Here is a 16,822-nt window from a genome sequence, read left to right as displayed (position 1 = left end):
TTCTGGTCAGGCAGACTTTGCTGGGCCGATTCTGACCGCCGAGCCCTATCTTTGACACCCCTGATGTAGAGGAAATCTCTCTATGAACCAACATTTTTGATTTGACGGATTGTTTGTTTTCTCTGCAGGACGCATTATCATTATCTGTGGATGTGTGATATTTTTATTCTTCTGACGAAAGTTTAAAATGCTGAAAATCTAATCAAACATCACTTTAGTCTTTAGTGAAATACCAAAAAAGATAGAAAACATGTATCAGCAAGGGCATTCAGGACAGTGCAGGGAACCAATCTGAGATTAGCGCGAGCCTCTTCCAGAAGAGGGCAGTAGTGAGATTCAAAGACGCCAGCTGGCCGCTAAACCCCCAGAAGAAGAAAGAGACGCAGAGCATGATGGAGCAGACCGGCGAGGCCCATCATAACAAGAACAACTCGTCTGGCAATGAACCTCCAGCCTGCGGCCTCCACAGTAAGCGCCTGAAAGAGCTGGAGAATGCCGCCCTGCAGACCACTTTAATATCGCGGATGGAGACCGAATCGGGGGCCGACGGCGGGAGCTGGACGGAGCAGGAGCCCGTGGAAGGCGAGCAGTCGAACGGCTTGTCCTTGAACCACCGGTCCGGCCCTCCGCAGCAGCCTGGCGCGGATACCGAAACCGAGGAAGTGGAGCCGGATAGAAACGTGGCCAAGGAGCGGGTCGAAGAGGAAAGGACGCTGACGGACCATTTGAATAAACGACTCCTTTCGTCGTTTCTGGAAAAGCTTAACGAACGGGACCTGGCGCTTCCCGGTGTGCAGCGCCTGGACTGTGCTGTAGCCGACGAGGACTCTAACAGGGCCGCGGACGAGTGGTGAAGAAACCCAGTAGCTTATGCGACAACATGGAGGTGTTTGAGGGGTTCAGGACAAACGTGCACGGAAGCACAACCTCACCGCTTTAAAGACTGAACTGCAGTCATTCCTGCCAGCTTATAAGAGTGAAAATGGAGTGTGACGAAATATGTTTACTTTTGTAAGGCCACCATGGATGAAAGGTTGATTTAAAATGCAATAAATGAAATTACTGTGTTATAAAACACTTTCGTTCTCATTGATTTCTATGTAGTTGGCAGCCATGATGGATGCAGCCATGCGCGTGTGTGGGTGGGTTTTTTTTTTTTTTTTTTTTTTTTTTTTCTTTTCTTGCATTTTTTTTGTGACAGTAACTGATCACCAGGGGTCATCATTCACAAAACAAACCTCTTCAGCCTGTTTCTTACGCTGAGGTCTCATTTGTGAGAATAACGTTTATTCATTTAGTTTTATATTTATTGCCTTAAATTAGCACACAAGATTCCAGAGGGATACATCTCACAATAAATATCACTATTTGTGTGACTACTATGACCTAATATATACCCAGCAATAACAGTTCACTTCCTGTCAGGACACTTTAGGTGTGAATGCAGTCGCAGGTGTTGTGGTGTGGAATTTAGTTGTATTTGCTGTGCATTTAGGGTGAAGTGTGAAACTTTGAAAGTACAAAGAGGGTGTTCTCTGTTGTGCTGATGGGGTGTGTTCGTAATGTTGCATGGCTGCAGAAAACAAGTGCAGCGTAAAGAAATAAAGCTCAGCTCCAACCTCTGAGGGAATTGAACCGGGGAATAGCTTGTTTTACCCCTTTATTTTTCTTGTTTACACGCATGGGGTTACTTTTGCATCGAAGGTTAGGTGGCTTTCTTTTTATTTCTCAGATGCCTTTTTGTATAATTCTGTAAAATTGATCTTGGCCACTGAGCCATTTATCTTTGTTTTTTTAGAGGTAGACCTGCAGTCCACAGTTAAGTAGAAAGTCATAACTGGTATGTTATTAAAGGGAAAAACCCTCATTCTTTAGGAGGAAGTTTTAGGCTCATTTGAGCAGATGTTAAATGATTGCTGAATGAGGAAGCAAGGGTTGAATTACAGTTTAAGCATACCCAGTGTACCTGCCCACATGTCGGTTAATGCTGGTTGAAGTGCAGGTGTGCATTGTTAGGAATATGGAACATACCAGAATGAGTGTTCCCATGAAAGCCTTTCATCACCTCTGATAGACTGTACTTATAGTTTCTTGGCAAAGGTGTAACTTAAATATGAGCCAGAGTTAGAACCAAAAGATATAGAGAGAAAAACTTTGAAAATGAAAACAACCCCTAAATTTATTAGTGCTGATAGAGAGAAGATAGCACCATGATGTGTTCCAGTGGGATAAGTAGTCTTCTAACAGCTATAAATTGTGCAGTGACTTTATTTTCTGTTGTCTCTTTGGTCTCCCTCCACTTCATTCGTCCTGCTTGTCCATCTTCATCAAAGACACACACTGTAGTTCTTCTGACACTTTGTCTCCCTCCTGAAAACAAAACAGAACCACAGTTAGAGAAAAGTAAAAAAAAAAAAAAAAAAAGCAAGAGGCTGACACAAATCTACAATAATGCCTTCTTTATGCACTAACTTTGTTACACCTATTCAACTGCTTTTAACTAATGTATAATCAATCAGGTAGCAGCAGCTCAATGCATTTAGGCATGTAAGCACAGTTAAGACGACCTGCTGAAATTCAAAACAAGCATCAGAATAGGAAAGACAAATGTGGCATGGTTGTTGGTGTCAGGTGGTGTGAGTATTTCAGAAACTGCTGATTTGCTGGGATTTTCCCACACAAAAAGTTCCAAAGTTTACAGATAATGGTCTGAGAAAGAGTTCCCCCAGTTCCCTGGGGGAAAATGCTTTGATGATGTCAGAGGTCAAAGGAGAATGGCTGGCTGCTTTCAGCTGATAGGAAAGTGACAGCAACGCAAATATCAGTTGCTACAACTAAGGTTTGCAGAAGAGCATCTTTCAAAGCACAACATAGCAGATGGACTACAGCATGAGAAGACCACAATGAATACCTCTATTCCTGTCAGCATAGAACAAGAAACAGCCTGTAAATTTGCCCACCAAGCTTAGGCAATAGAAGATTAAGAACAACATTCTGCAACTTATGCAACATTCAGATTTTAGGGTCAGAATTTGGCATAAACAACATGAAAGAATGGATTCATCCTGCTTTGTACTGACAGTTCAGACTGGTGGTGCAATGGTGTAAGGACAAGAATATTCTTGTCATGTTTTGGGCCACTTATTACCAAAAGAAGCAATGTCTTATCCCCACAGCCAGCCAGAGTATCGTTGTTGATGAAACTGACTTCTTGAACATGACAATGAGTTCACTGTACTCAGATGGCCTCTACTGTCATAAACATAGAATAAAGCACCTTCGGGATGTGGTGGAAGGGAAGATTTGCAGCGAATAATCTGCAGCAGCCGTGTGATGCTGTCACATCAATATGGACCAAAATTTCTGAGGAATGTTTCCAACACCTTATTGAATCTGTGTCATGAAGAATTAAGGCTATTGTGATTAAAAAACGAGGCTCTGACCAAGGTGTAACTAACAAAGTGGCTGATGAGTACATACTTAAAATAAGGAAAAGTGAAAACTTCTTGGACAAGAAATCTTTAACAGACTGATCATAATTTCTGTGTTTACACTAACACCCAAAAAATCTCCATATTCCACTCTGATGTCACATGTTTATTTATAAAGCAATAATTACCTTTTAAAACAGATTAATTAATAAATTCATTTTCTTTTGTACATTTCCCCATGGAAATAACACGAACGTAATAAATGTAAATATAAGTGAACATCTGAGTGGGAAAAAACTATCCTTCGAACCCCTTCACTTGTTCTAACAGTATTTAGGGCTGCTACGCAGAGTCCTGGTCCTGGCTGTGTACAAGGACTGTGGAAAGTACAGTCACTGGCTGTGCTGGTCAGTCATACAGCAGTCATACAGCACTTACTCTTTTTTTTGATGGACCCTCCACTTTCTTCTTTTTCAGGTCCCACCATAACAAACCTTCTTTAATGTTCTCCCTCTTTGTTCGGCCTGTGTTAAGAGATAAAGAATGGCGTAATATTTTTTAAACGCACTGTTTGATTGCTTTGGCATATCTGAAGTGTGTGCACTTTTATTATCTTGAAATCAAATAAAAGCACCGTGAATCAGCAGTTTCCAAACACAATAACAGCTTTTTACCTGTTGCGTAGCTCACAATTACACCGACTAGTACAACTGAACTAGTTGCCATGGCGCCAAAGTAGAGGTAGGACATGGAGTAGAAGTTTAACAGGCCCCTAGTTTGGGGAAAAACAGAGTAACAATTATTATTATTATTATTATTATTATTATTATTATCATCATCAACTAGCATGTACGTTTAAGCCTCACTGAACTCACTGACCCCTGGTTATTGGGGCGAAGCGGGGTGGAGACAGAGTGCTGGTCCTTGATAGGTATACTGCTCTGGGTGGTGTTTATGGATTCACAGTCACCTGCTAAGCTGGGCAGGACACCCATGGTCTCCTCACTGGGTGGATACAGAGTTGAACCTACAGCTAGCCACATAGAGACACAGAAGCCAGCTAATATCCCTGTGAATGCCCCCTGAAACACAGATAAAGCAAATGAGCATCCATGGCCAGCTGGTTTCTAAAATCTTTACCTGTAGCACAGTGTCACTGTGAAAAAAGTAATGGCCCATGTGAGGTAACACACACCTCACGTCACTGGGACCTCCATAAATGTAAGGAATTCAGAAAGTAAATATGTGCACCGATAAATTTCCAGGGAAACTTGTCTGGCTAACAGAACAATATAAAGGTGCTTAGTCAAGAGCGATAAGTGTGAACTTCTTTCTGACTGTGTCACCATTAAACGAGAGCTCATAAAGTTACTGCTTTAAAATGTTTTATGTGACGTCCCCGAACAAGGGAGTGGCGTTAACAGTAACACAAATTCATCATGGATCTGTGACTAACACCCAAGTCTTCCTTAATACCCGTAGATAAAATAAAAAAACGAATCTTCTTATTCGATGTCTACATTATGAGATGGCAAACATTCAAGTTAATAATTGTTACATTTTCAAGAAATACGTTTCAAAATTTCCATCGAGTATTATGCAATTTAGTTTGAGACATTCTCCTGATATTTTTAGATTAAAGAGAATACAATTCAGTCCATTGTTTAAGTCCTTTGGCTTTTACCTGTGAATTTAAAGTACATGTGCTTCTTGGAAGTATTTCTAGATCATTTCTTTACCAGTCACTCACCAGCTTGTTTGCTGCTGGGAAAAATATTCCCAAAATGAACACTCCAAGTAATGGGCCGCTGACCACACCCATGACAGTAAATGATCCCTAAAGAGAGAAGATAAATGGTGCGTTCGAAAATCAACCCAAAAAAACTTTGTTACAGAGTACAGTATAAATCTTATCTGTAATTAGTTACTCAGAGGTCAAAAATGTAACTGTCTTACATCTCTTATATATGCAATGCAGGCCTGAATTACTGTGCCCATGTGAGAAAAGCACAAACATTTCTGGAGTTTCAAAGTACCTCCTGCTGTGTGTGGCACATCTGAAACTGCAACTTTTACACAGTCTTCCAACATTATCTGGAGTTCACGTATGACAACAACTCTATTGTTTTATCAGTTTTGTTAAAAATGACAAAAATCTTTGGTAAAATGATTGATTATGATATTATTACCTGAAGAACTCCCCAGTTCAGGAGGGAGGAGAGCGCAGCCACCATGATACAACCAGCGCCGTACAGGAGTGCTTAGAGAAAAGGTTCAAAATGCATTATTGCCGAATATGACTTATTCTAAGAATCTGGGACTAAAACATTACAGCAGTAAGTGGTATAGTCAGCCTACACAGTCCTCTGGAAACCAGCATCAGTTTCTTCTGTGTCATGTGAAGCAGATAGGGGTGCAGGATATCCTCCATCGTCACCGCAGCCATGGCATTGATGCTTGTGGAAGCCGTACTGTTAAAAAGAGGCTTGATTAACATTAATCTCATGGCGGCAGCTCACAGGTTATTTGATGATTCTTTCTTGTGCATAAAAATGTGTAATATATATGTATGCAGTATGTAAAAGATGTAACATGCATATGATGAAAGTTATACGTTAACAGAGGATATGTAGTTTAGTCCGATATTTCCTCACATTCACTTAAAGACTGAAGAGTTTTCTGTCTTTAAACCTCAAATAGCTTTAAACCATCACACAAGTTAAGAAATGTCTCAAGCGAAGTTATTTACGCTGGCTTGCTGTAATGTGAGGGATATACCTGCTTCAGGTGTGGTTTAAAGAAACTCAGATTTGGATACCTCAAGGTCCCACTGTATGCACAGGCGAGGAAAAGACCTGGGAAGCCCGGGTAATTTTGGAATATGTCCAGCACAAAGTACGGCATAAGCTTCATCAGTTGAATAAAGAGTAAAAAAACCCAAAACAATAAACAGGTACATACTGGCATGTAACATACAAGCATACCAAAACACACTAAAGTTATTAGTGATGCTCGGTCTTGGCCACATAAAGGCCCTGCTGAGCTAATAGAAATGTCCATATTTGTTTGTTTTTTCTCCTTGTACAATCTGGATATTTACTGTATACCTCAATATGCCACTAAGTAAAATATTCAGTTTAGCCATTAGCCTAATTTAACAATAAAATGAGTTTATCTAAGAACAAACGTCTGCATCTCAAGAAACATCTTAAACCTGACTCATTAAATATTTTGTTGCTCAGTATAAAATGAAAGTAATCTGATTACCAGGTCAGGTTTAGAAATCCTCCCAGATTTCAGTGGATCACACGTGTTGTAAAAAGCAAACATGACGATGCCGCAGGTTGCTGCACTGCTCACAATGAGGCACAGACCCACTTGGTTCACAAACAGTGCCCTGAAAATGAACCCAAACATGATGACTGTTTCCACTTTCTACTTACTGGTGTGGGAAATGTGAAAATCTGTTATTATAAATTTTAATCTAAAACTTGAATTAGATATCCATCTATGCTTGGAAGTAAATCTACATTACAAAGAATTGCTGGCTACTATATGGAGATGCTCATTGTCAAAATACACATTCTTTCTTAAGTGTAATCGTATATAAAAATATGTACAAGCAAATATCATAATCAAAAAACCCAAATTCATGGATATGAAATATCTGTAGGACAACAATGCTTTATAATATCAAGTGCCTATTAAGAAGAACCAGTGCCTGAACTATCAGACCTGGATAGCCCTCTCACTTTGAGAAAACATGAATGAGGATCACAATAGCAGACACCTGGTAAATAATGATAATGTCCTGAGGGAGTCACTATGAAACAATCTACCTTGCATCCATAATTAAATGACAAGAGAACAAGTCTTCTTATTAAAGCTATTTTAAACCATTAGATAAACAAAGATGTCAGAGCTTTCATGAGGATTTTAGAAGCTATTCAGTCCAAAGTTGGAGAGTTTTGAAAAATCGGAAACAGGGATATGGCACAAAAGCAGTCAGAGAATAGCACATTTAGAAAGATGAAGGACAGCAGAGTAATGATGCAAACTGAAGAGCCACAACACTGTTTGATCCAATATATTTTGAGACAATGTATACATGGCTACAATAGCATCTATGGTCAGCCCATAGCACCAACAGCAAACTGGCCTCAAACTGGCCACCTTTAGGCTACAGGTCCATTTTGTTAATCTGTGTGTGTGTGAGACAACCATGTTGGGGACATCCCCTCTGACTGACATCATGCAGAGCCAGTCTGAAGCCTGAGCTCTTGGCTCATGGGGTTACTTAAACACATGCTGACCTTATTATTTGAAACTCTGACTGACCTTTTTTACTTGTTTTAACAAATCAGCCTTAAATCGTCTTCAGACTGTGCAGAATGCTGCAGCACGACTCTTAACAGGCACCAAGAGAAGATTTCATATTACTCCAGTTTTAGCCTCCCTTCACTGGTTGCCTGTAAGTTTTAGGTTTCATTTTAAAATTTTAGTTCTAACCTTTAGGACCCTACATGGTCAAGCTTCCCAATATTTATCTGACCTTCTGAAACCACATTCATCTTCTCGAGCTTTAAGGTCATTAGATCAGAGACTGCTGGTGGTACCGTGCACTCGTTTTAAAACTCGTGGGGATCGGGCCTTTCAGGCAGTGGCACCACGGTTGTGGAATTCTCTTCCACCGTCTCTACGCTGCATGGACTCCATTGATTCTTTTAAAAAACAGCTGAAGACATTTTTATTTAGAAAAGCATTTTATTAATTTCCTCTTACGTTGTTTTTATTGTTTTATTGTTTTACATTGCCATTTACTGTTACATTGTGTTATATTTCCATTTCTTGTGTTGTAAAGCACTTTGTGATTTTTTATCTGTGAAAAGCGCTATATAAATAAGTTTTACTTACTTACTTCCTGGTCTTGTAGCATGGCTTTTCAGTGGTTGGTTACGTTTCAGTTATTATAACTGAAACATAATCAGACTTCATGGATACTATGCTTGTGTCATAGTCTGTCTGTGTCAGCATGTAGGTCTTCACTCACCACTGGGCTGCTCTCTCTGATCGGCAGGAGATGTATCGCTGGACTTGTGCTTGGTTCACTCCGTACATGGACAGCCAAACCAATGCACCCCCAACAGAAAGGCTCCAGAATGTGTAGCGATGCCGTGGATCAAAGCTAAAACTGTGGAAGAGCCAAGTAGCATTTGCAGCGACTTGTTCAGTCTTTTTGTATCAAGATGTAGTCGCACACTAATGTAAATTTATATATAAGACATTCATAATTAAAAATGTTTTTTACTCATGAAAATTAATGCGTGATCCATTGTTTGCAATCCTCAGTACTTGTGCCGGACCACCAACCAGAACTGTGCCTTGGATGTAAATGGCCACAAAGCCAAACAACATGACAATGATCTGAAATACATCAGTCCAGACCACAGCTTTGATTCCACCCTACACAGAGATGAGAGGAGACAGAAACAGAGCGTGAGACAAACGTTTGCACTAGTTACCTTAATGCCTTTATGTACCGAGTTAAAACTTAACAGAAAACCTGAAACACGGTGTCAGCTGAATGTTTGTGTTTTAATCTCGGATTTAAGTTTACTGCTCTGTGTCAGCTTTACAGTAACAACATTTGGTTTTTGTTCTCAGAGAAGTCTGAGGTTAAAAGACATCTACCATGAGAAAAAACATCCCCCAAAACCAAAATAATCTAACTGCTAGTTTTATCTAGACAACTATCATTTACATTTTATTTTTGTTTTGCACAATAAATTAGGCGTCTTATTTTGAAATACATCCTGCACAAATGAGCCAACAAGGCATTTTTAAATGAACACTGAACTCTGAAACAGGTGGTGGTCTGATGCCGCATGCTTACTTGTTTAATGAGAATATTAAAGCAGTCTTCTTACCAGTGTGGTGTACAAGGTGCAGATGAGCCCAGTAGAAAACAGGGATGCCCATATGTTGAGTCCAGTAGCTACAAAAACAGTGAATGAAACAACAGCTTTATTTGTAAACTACAAGAACCAGTCATTAATAATGTGTGAAAACCATCAACAAATTTATGGTAAAAAAGTAAAAATTATTTCTGGTACTAATTCAGTTCAAGTTATTTTATTTATACAGTGCCAAATCACAACACCAGTTGCCTCAAGGTGCTTTATATTGTAAGGTAGACCCTACAATAATACATACAGAGAAAAACCCAACAATCGTATGAACCCATATGAGCAAGCACTTTGGCGACAGTGGGAAGGAAAAACTCCCTTTTAACAGGAAGAAACCTCCGGCAGAACCAGGCTCAGGGTGGGGCGGGGCCATCTGCTGTGACTGGTTGGGGAGAGAGAAGGAAGACAGTACTAAAGAACTAAAGTACTAAAAGACGGTACTAAATATCATACATACAGTAATTAGATTTGCCTTCTTGAGTTTTGAGCAAAGATACTTAATTAAAAAGTTTCATAAAAAGTCAGTGCAGCAGGTCTTAGTGTCAGGTTTAATTTCACTGTTTCCTATCACTGTTTAGATATTTCTTATCACTGTTTAAACATTCATTTTTGTAACACATATTTCCCTTAAATTTATTTCACCCATCCTCTTCTCAGAAATAAACGGTTTAGCTGAGTCAACACTGATAAGGAACAAAACTTCTGGTGCTACAAATACACACGTGTTCTCCAGTATGACAAAGTGTCAAATAAATGAAAATATCCTATGAAAACAGAGGAGCATGTTTAGACCTCGCCTACCTTGATTCAGAATTAAAGCTGGTGCGTAGATGACAATCCCTGTGTAAAGCAGCTGTGAGAGAGGAAATTCAAGAAAAGCAGCAAAAAGGTGATAAACACTGGGTTAAAGGAGTGAAGCCACTAGGTTTGCCTGAAGATGAGTAAATATGAAAAGAATTTGAAAATAAAAAATGTCTTTGTGAGCTCCAAATTCTTCAATCCAACAGAGAACATTACATTGTCTGTCTTACCGTGGCAACGAGAAACTGAATGCTCCCCAGCAGCTGCATCCCTCTGCCAAATCTCATCCTCAGATACTGTGACAGGCAGATGGTCGGTGTTATAACCTCATCCTTCTTCACCCCCTATATTCACCATGTTTGAAGGACTACAGGCGCCTTTCAACACTTGGTCAGATAAATTCTATTACTTTGCTGTTTATAAATAAATTTTTGTGTTTCGTTAATTAAAATCCTCAAATCAAACTATTTTTATTATATTGTTCCAAAATTAGCAGCTGCTCAATCATCAGTGGCAAATAAAGTTGTTGCTCCTGTTACTTTGGTAAGTGCACAATCTAATGTATATTTCTAAACTTTTGAATTTTTTTTTTAAATTTTTTGTTAATCATTGCAATGTGATCATATGAAATATAAGAAATATGTGATTTAACTAAAAAAAAACATACAAAATTTGCAATTCACAATGAAAGGTTGTTATATAGACATGTGACATGCCAGGGATATTTCCATAGCAATTTATCTTAGTGTGAAAGCATTTCACAGAATTATATTACATAGAAAAAAATCATCTAAATATAATGATGTGTATCATGAATGATTTAAAACAATTCAGAAGACTGAAATATACTCTTGTTTCCTTCATAAAATAAATGAGGCAATGACCAGGAGGTCATTCAAACCTGATTGGTGCTGGTGATGCCCAGTCGAAAGAAAACCGGCAGGAACAGGTAAGCTGTCAGCAGGGAGTTGATGCTTTGTCCGAGGCACATGTAGAGGAATTTGAAGCCATAGCGAAAACCTTCAGAAGGAACACCCAGAACCTGGACTGCTGACATGAAGCTGGCACAGAGAGACAAGCCAACAGGAATTGCTGGCATGCTCCGGCCCCCAGTGAAGAAGTCGTCAGCAGATGCTTCCCTCTTCCTTTTCTTCAGGGCATGGAAAAGTCCTATTGCCATAGAAACCAATAACATGGCTGCAAAGACTGCATAGTCAGCCAGGACAAAACTTGGTCTGGATGACTCACTAGCAGACTGGCCTTTCATTATTGAGTTTGATAATCTCAGCCCTCTAGATTTCTCCACAGTCAGGATGTTTGGTGGATCTGTCAGAGGGAATTACATCCAATCAGTAACCAAACAATTACTGAAGTATGAAACAGTCATATTAAATTAATATTAACAAATTTTAAATAGAAACATTGTGACAATTCTTAAAGTCAACTAAATGTAACATTTTTGAAAACTGATTTGGGTGGTGGCGTGGTGGCACAGTGGTGAGCACTGTTACCTCACAGCAAGAAGTTTCCTACGTTTAAATTCATCATCTGGCTGCTGCCTTTCAGTGTGGAGTTTGTGTGTCCGTCATGTGTTTCTGTGTGTCTGCATGGGTGCTCTCCAGGTAGTCTGGTTTCCTCCTGTAGTCTAAACACTTGCAGTTAGTAGGCTATGGTTAATTGGTGATTTTAAATTGGCCACAGGTGTGAATTCTCTGTTAGTCCTGTGACAGAAATGCAAGCTGTGCAGGACCCTGCCCCTTTAGTAGCAGAAGTGTAGGATGAAGAAAGTCAGATAAGAGTTTCATGTGTCACCCTCATCATTTGTCTTAAGCTCTTACACTGTTTACAGCGCGACAACATCCCCACCACACACACACACACACACACACACACACACACACACACACACACAAAGATATATATATATATTTTTTTTTTCCAAGATGGCGCCACAGTAGGCAGCTTGTTACCTTAGCTCCCAGCTCGTTTTTCATTTATTTTTATTTTCTTTGTGTTTTCAGCTTTTTCCCCCCGACTCTCTTGGTCATGTTTTATTTTGAAATGCAACCTGCATGTCTTCTACTACCTTTGGGACTTTTCACCACCACATCTAGAGAACCTGTAAGCCACCACATTGTTTAAAGCAGGGAGCAGCTATTTGCACTGTGCAATGGGAGGGTAATCCCAGAGGAGCAATTACGGCGTCGACCATAACCTTGTCATTCTTCACCTCACTTGCACCCCCATGGTGAAGAGGAAACCCTCCATGAAGAAGGTGATAAGGGTGTGGTCTGAGGAGTGCAGTGAGGCCCTGTGAGACCCATCACAGACTACATCAGCTTTTGTGTTGAGAACACTGTTCCTACCATCTCGGCCCCCAGCCCAGCCTCACGTCTACTTCACAGCTGATGAGGTGAGAAGTCAGCTCAAGAGGACGAAGGCAAGGAAGGCAGCAGGTCCGGATGGAATCTACTCCAGACTGCTAAGAGACTGGGTACACCAGCTCTGTCTGGTAGTCCTGCACATCTTTAACCTGAACCTGAGTCTGGAGAGGATTCCTGAACTGTGGAAGATTTCCTGTGTAGTTCCGGTGCCAAAAATCGCACACCCCAGGGAGCCCGACCACTTCAGGTCTGTGGCTTTGACTTCTCACCTGATGAAGACCATGGAAAGGCTCATCCTGCACCACCATCGCCCACTGGTGAGCTCATAGATGGACCCCCCTGCAGTTTGTCTATCGGTCTGGAATCGGGGTGGATGACGCTGTCATCTACCTGTTAAACCGATCCCTCTCTCACCTAGAGCAGGCAGGGAGCACTTTTTCATGTTTTTTATCTTCTCCAGTGCATTTGACATCATCCAGTCTGCACTACTGAAAGGGAAGCTGGAGGTAGCTGGAGTGGGCAAATAGCTGACTGCATGGACCGTCGACTACCTTCCCAACAGACCACAAAATGTGAGGCTCCATGACTGTGTGCTTGAGGTGGTAATATGCAGCATGGGGGCGCCACAGAGCACTGTCGTCTCACCTTCCTGTTCAGCCTTTATACTCCTGACTTCTGTTATAATTCAGACCATTGCCACCTACAAAGGTTTTCAGATTATACGGCCATCATCGCATGCGTATCAGACGGGAATGATCAGGAATACAGGGGGGTCATCAGTGACTTTGCCGGCTGATGTGAGACCATCGCTCTCCAAATCAATGCTAGCAAGACGAATGAGATGGTCATAGACTTCAGGAGGAATTCCCCCCCTACAACACTGGTGAACATCTAGGGAAAAGACATTGAGACAGTGGACTCCTACAAGTTCCTGGGTGTTCACCTCAACAATAAACTGGACTAGACTACAAATACAGACGTCCTGTATAAGAAGGGTCAGAGTCGACTCCACCTGCTAAGGAGACTGAGATCCTTCGGAGTCTGCAGGACTCTGTTAAGGACATTCTATGACAGTGCCTTTTTTTATGCAGTGGCCTGCTGGGGGAGCGGATGCACGTACAGGGACAGGAGCAGGACTGACAAACTGGTGTGGAGGTCTAGCTCTGTGCTGGGATGTGCTCTGGAATCTGTAGTGATGGTGGGCGAGAGGAGGATGTTAGTCAAGCGGAGATCCATCACGAGCAACCCACATCACCCTCTGTATGAGTCTGTGAGTGCACTGAGCAGCTCCTTTAGCAGGAAGAAGCACTTTCGCAGATGATTCATCCCGACAGCAGTTTGACTTTATAACTCCTCAGTCATGTTGTCACAAGTCACTTGGACATTGTGGACATCCACGGTTACCACTTCATGCATAATCCACCTTATATATGTATGGACGTGTGCATGTATATGTGTACGTATACGTATATATATGTATATTTAGTGAGTATGGTGTATGTGTATTTGTACATGTCTGTGTACATGTACATGTCTATACTTATAGATATCTATTACTTACATAGTAAGTGTAGTAATAGAATAGTTGAAATTTATTACTTGCATATTTCCACAGCCCTCTATCCATAACACTCTCTGGGCATGTGTATACATAGAACCGCTGCTAGCGTTGTGTAAATTTTATTATCTTCTTTGTTTTGTATTTCTTGACTTTATATTCTAGTATACTCTTTGTATTCTTTTGCTATCTGTACCTGAGCTGTGGTAATGAACAAATTTTCCCACCATGGGATCAGTAAAGTCTTATGTTTCTTATGTTATCGTATCTTATCTTATACACACACACACACACACACACACACACACACACACACACACACACACACACACACACACACATGCACACACACCTAGTGAGGAAACTGCATGATCGTTAACTGTAAGCAGATGAAAAATTACCTTTGAACCATGTTGGTTCCATGTCACAATGAAAAGCTTTCTTGGTTTGAAAATGACCTTTGTTATTGTGCAGAACTACATAAGAGCAAAACTATGCTCTTATACTAGTGTAATGTAATCTACAGCAATGGGTATATTTATAATAAAGGTTAGGGCATGCATTAATCAAAACAAACCATCAAATGAAATAAATCCTGTCAAACAAATCTGATCAATGCTTGATTTTAACCACAAACAATCTTTATCGGTATTAAAGGCAAACAATATTGTTTCCTAAAACTGGACATACAGTAACGTATTTGCTTAGACTAGAAACTTTCCTCAAACATTTTTCCAGGCGAAGATGCTGAGAGCTCAAATGGTAACAAATGACGGATGTCTAGCTATAAGGATGTAGTCCCTAGAATTGACTCCTTTAGAACTACTTTTTCCAAAAGATTGAATGTTGACTTAAAAAAATAGAAAAATATATTTTCATTTAACTAAGTGTAGTATTGCCAATTATTAATTATACGTGCAAATCTGGATCTGGGGTATTTACACCTAAGCTATAAATGTATTTCCCCCCCCATTTGCAGCAAATTGCTAAGAATATTTTGATAGGAAAATGCAAATTACTTAAAAGTACTCGTGGTTTGCAATAAGGCAGCTTTTTATTGGAAAATCTGACTAAAAAATATTAAACACTCACCACTGTTACTCCATGCAGTTCAGCTGTGTCCAGTCACTGAAGGAGGAATGTGCTGTCTGCCTTCTTAAGTCCTCTGCAGCTGCAAGCACGTGTGTAAGTGTGTGTGACGCCTGAACACATCACAAGAAGCTCCATGCTCGTTTGTGCTCAGGTGTGTGTGTGTATATGTGTCCATGGATGTGTGGTTATACATGTTTGCTTCTGTGTGTGTGCTTATGAGAGACAGAGCCAAATTGATGGGCAGTGTGGAATTTGGTATTTGTAATCGTGACTTTTAATTTCTTAATTAATAATTTGGCTGATTTGTCTGTTTATTTCTTGGTATTAATCACTCCCTGTTTATATTTGTCACTCTTCTGTTGACTAGAGCTGTTATTGTGTTAGCTGTGTATGGCCACCATTGTTGCACTTGTGTGTGCCCCTCTGCCCTTCAGTAATATCACAAAGTGACTCAGTAAATTTAGTTATAGTATCCAAATTGTGCTGTATAGCGCAGCTGCTCTTGTAATTTAATCTCTAATTTTCCACAGCAGTAACTCTGAAGCTCATTCACTCACTTGTTCAAAATTAACTTCATGCAATTTAATGTATTGCAGAGAGTTTACAATAACTGCAGGTTACTAAAGACCAGAGGTATGGATCTGAGGGTGATGTTAATTTTCATTTCAAAGCTATGTGATTTCGTAGCTGTGATTTCTAACATGCATGAGCCAGTTTGTTACATGAAGTCCTTTATCTTAAGTTTACTGTTTGTGCCCTTGAACCTATGCTCCAGTAACTCCAGGAGCTACTTTAAATCTTTCCGTGTCAGTTTGTGATTTGTTTTAGTGACTTTTACACTAGTATATGCCAATTCTACAATATTTAAATATATATATGAACAACATCTACCGGGTTGGTAGATGTTGTTCATATATGGGACTCACTGTATGTTCATGTAGAGGAATGTTTATTCACATCTATGTAAGATTAAGGGACCTTATCAATGCTTAATTGTATAGAAAATAGATGGCACTACACTCGTGAGCTATACACTGTCCCCTCTCATTAAGCATATAATGGCAAACTGGTACAAAGGAGTTTTGTTTTTTTAAATTACTTCTTACATAAAACCATCTTGACACCAGAACGTAAAATAACTTTAGCTTCAGTTTTTCTTGGAGGATTAAAGACAAAATAGCCGTCACTCAATACATCGTCTGTCCTCATGACATCCTGACACTTTTAATGGTGTTTCTGTAGTTCCCATTTCCAAGACAGTAGGTGGAAATAGTTGGCTACATGAAAGCCCATTAGCACAAGCTTCTTTCTCTCTCTCTGTTTTTTAGTCATTTCTTTGTTTCCCACCACGGTGATGACACCAGTAGAGCATTTTCGAATGTGGTCTTGTGGTTTCTATTTTGTAAAATGTGTCAGTAAACTACATTATTTCAGTACGTGACAACATGGGAGTGTGAACAGACTGATCAGACTATACTGGCTCCAGTTTTCAACAGACATATGATACTGTTTTGCTTCTTGAGCCCTTCATCAATGACAGCTGTTATTCTTCACTGTTTATCTTTCTAGGAAACTGTTTCCTTTCAACAG

General features: G+C 40.1%; 1 protein-coding gene across 4 annotated transcripts; it reads right to left on the bottom strand.

Moving 5' to 3' along the window:
• Positions 1-1,197: 1,197 nt before the first annotated feature.
• slc5a5 (solute carrier family 5 member 5) lies at positions 1,198-15,309 on the bottom strand. Of its 4 annotated transcripts, XM_039598625.1 has the most exons (17): positions 11,710-11,856; positions 11,447-11,524; positions 11,100-11,368; positions 10,429-10,494; positions 10,199-10,250; positions 9,359-9,426; positions 8,740-8,894; positions 8,482-8,622; positions 6,699-6,828; positions 6,250-6,338; positions 5,790-5,902; positions 5,621-5,691; positions 5,182-5,268; positions 4,311-4,513; positions 4,106-4,203; positions 3,870-3,955; positions 1,198-2,370 (listed from the first exon to the last, which is right to left on the bottom strand). In XM_039598625.1, the coding sequence occupies exons 2-17, from the start codon at positions 11,463-11,465 to the stop codon at positions 2,302-2,304; spliced, it is 1,716 nt and encodes a 571-aa protein (XP_039454559.1). In that variant the 5' UTR covers positions 11,466-11,524; positions 11,710-11,856; the 3' UTR covers positions 1,198-2,301. The 4 variants fall into 4 exon arrangements, with proteins under 4 accessions (XP_039454559.1, XP_039454558.1, XP_031606116.1 ...); XM_039598624.1 differs by lacking the exon at positions 11,710-11,856 and adding an exon at positions 15,233-15,309 and having other exon boundaries at positions 11,100-11,524; XM_031750256.2 differs by having other exon boundaries at positions 11,100-11,524.
• Between the last annotated feature and the right edge of the window lie 1,513 nt (positions 15,310-16,822).

The sequence above is a fragment of the Oreochromis aureus genome, linkage group 15, assembly GCF_013358895.1.
Source record: "Oreochromis aureus strain Israel breed Guangdong linkage group 15, ZZ_aureus, whole genome shotgun sequence".
NCBI classification, from domain to species: Eukaryota; Metazoa; Chordata; class Actinopteri; order Cichliformes; family Cichlidae; genus Oreochromis; species Oreochromis aureus.
The sequence above is the reverse complement of the archived record's forward strand: the minus strand, read 5'-3'. Positions and strand labels throughout refer to the sequence as shown.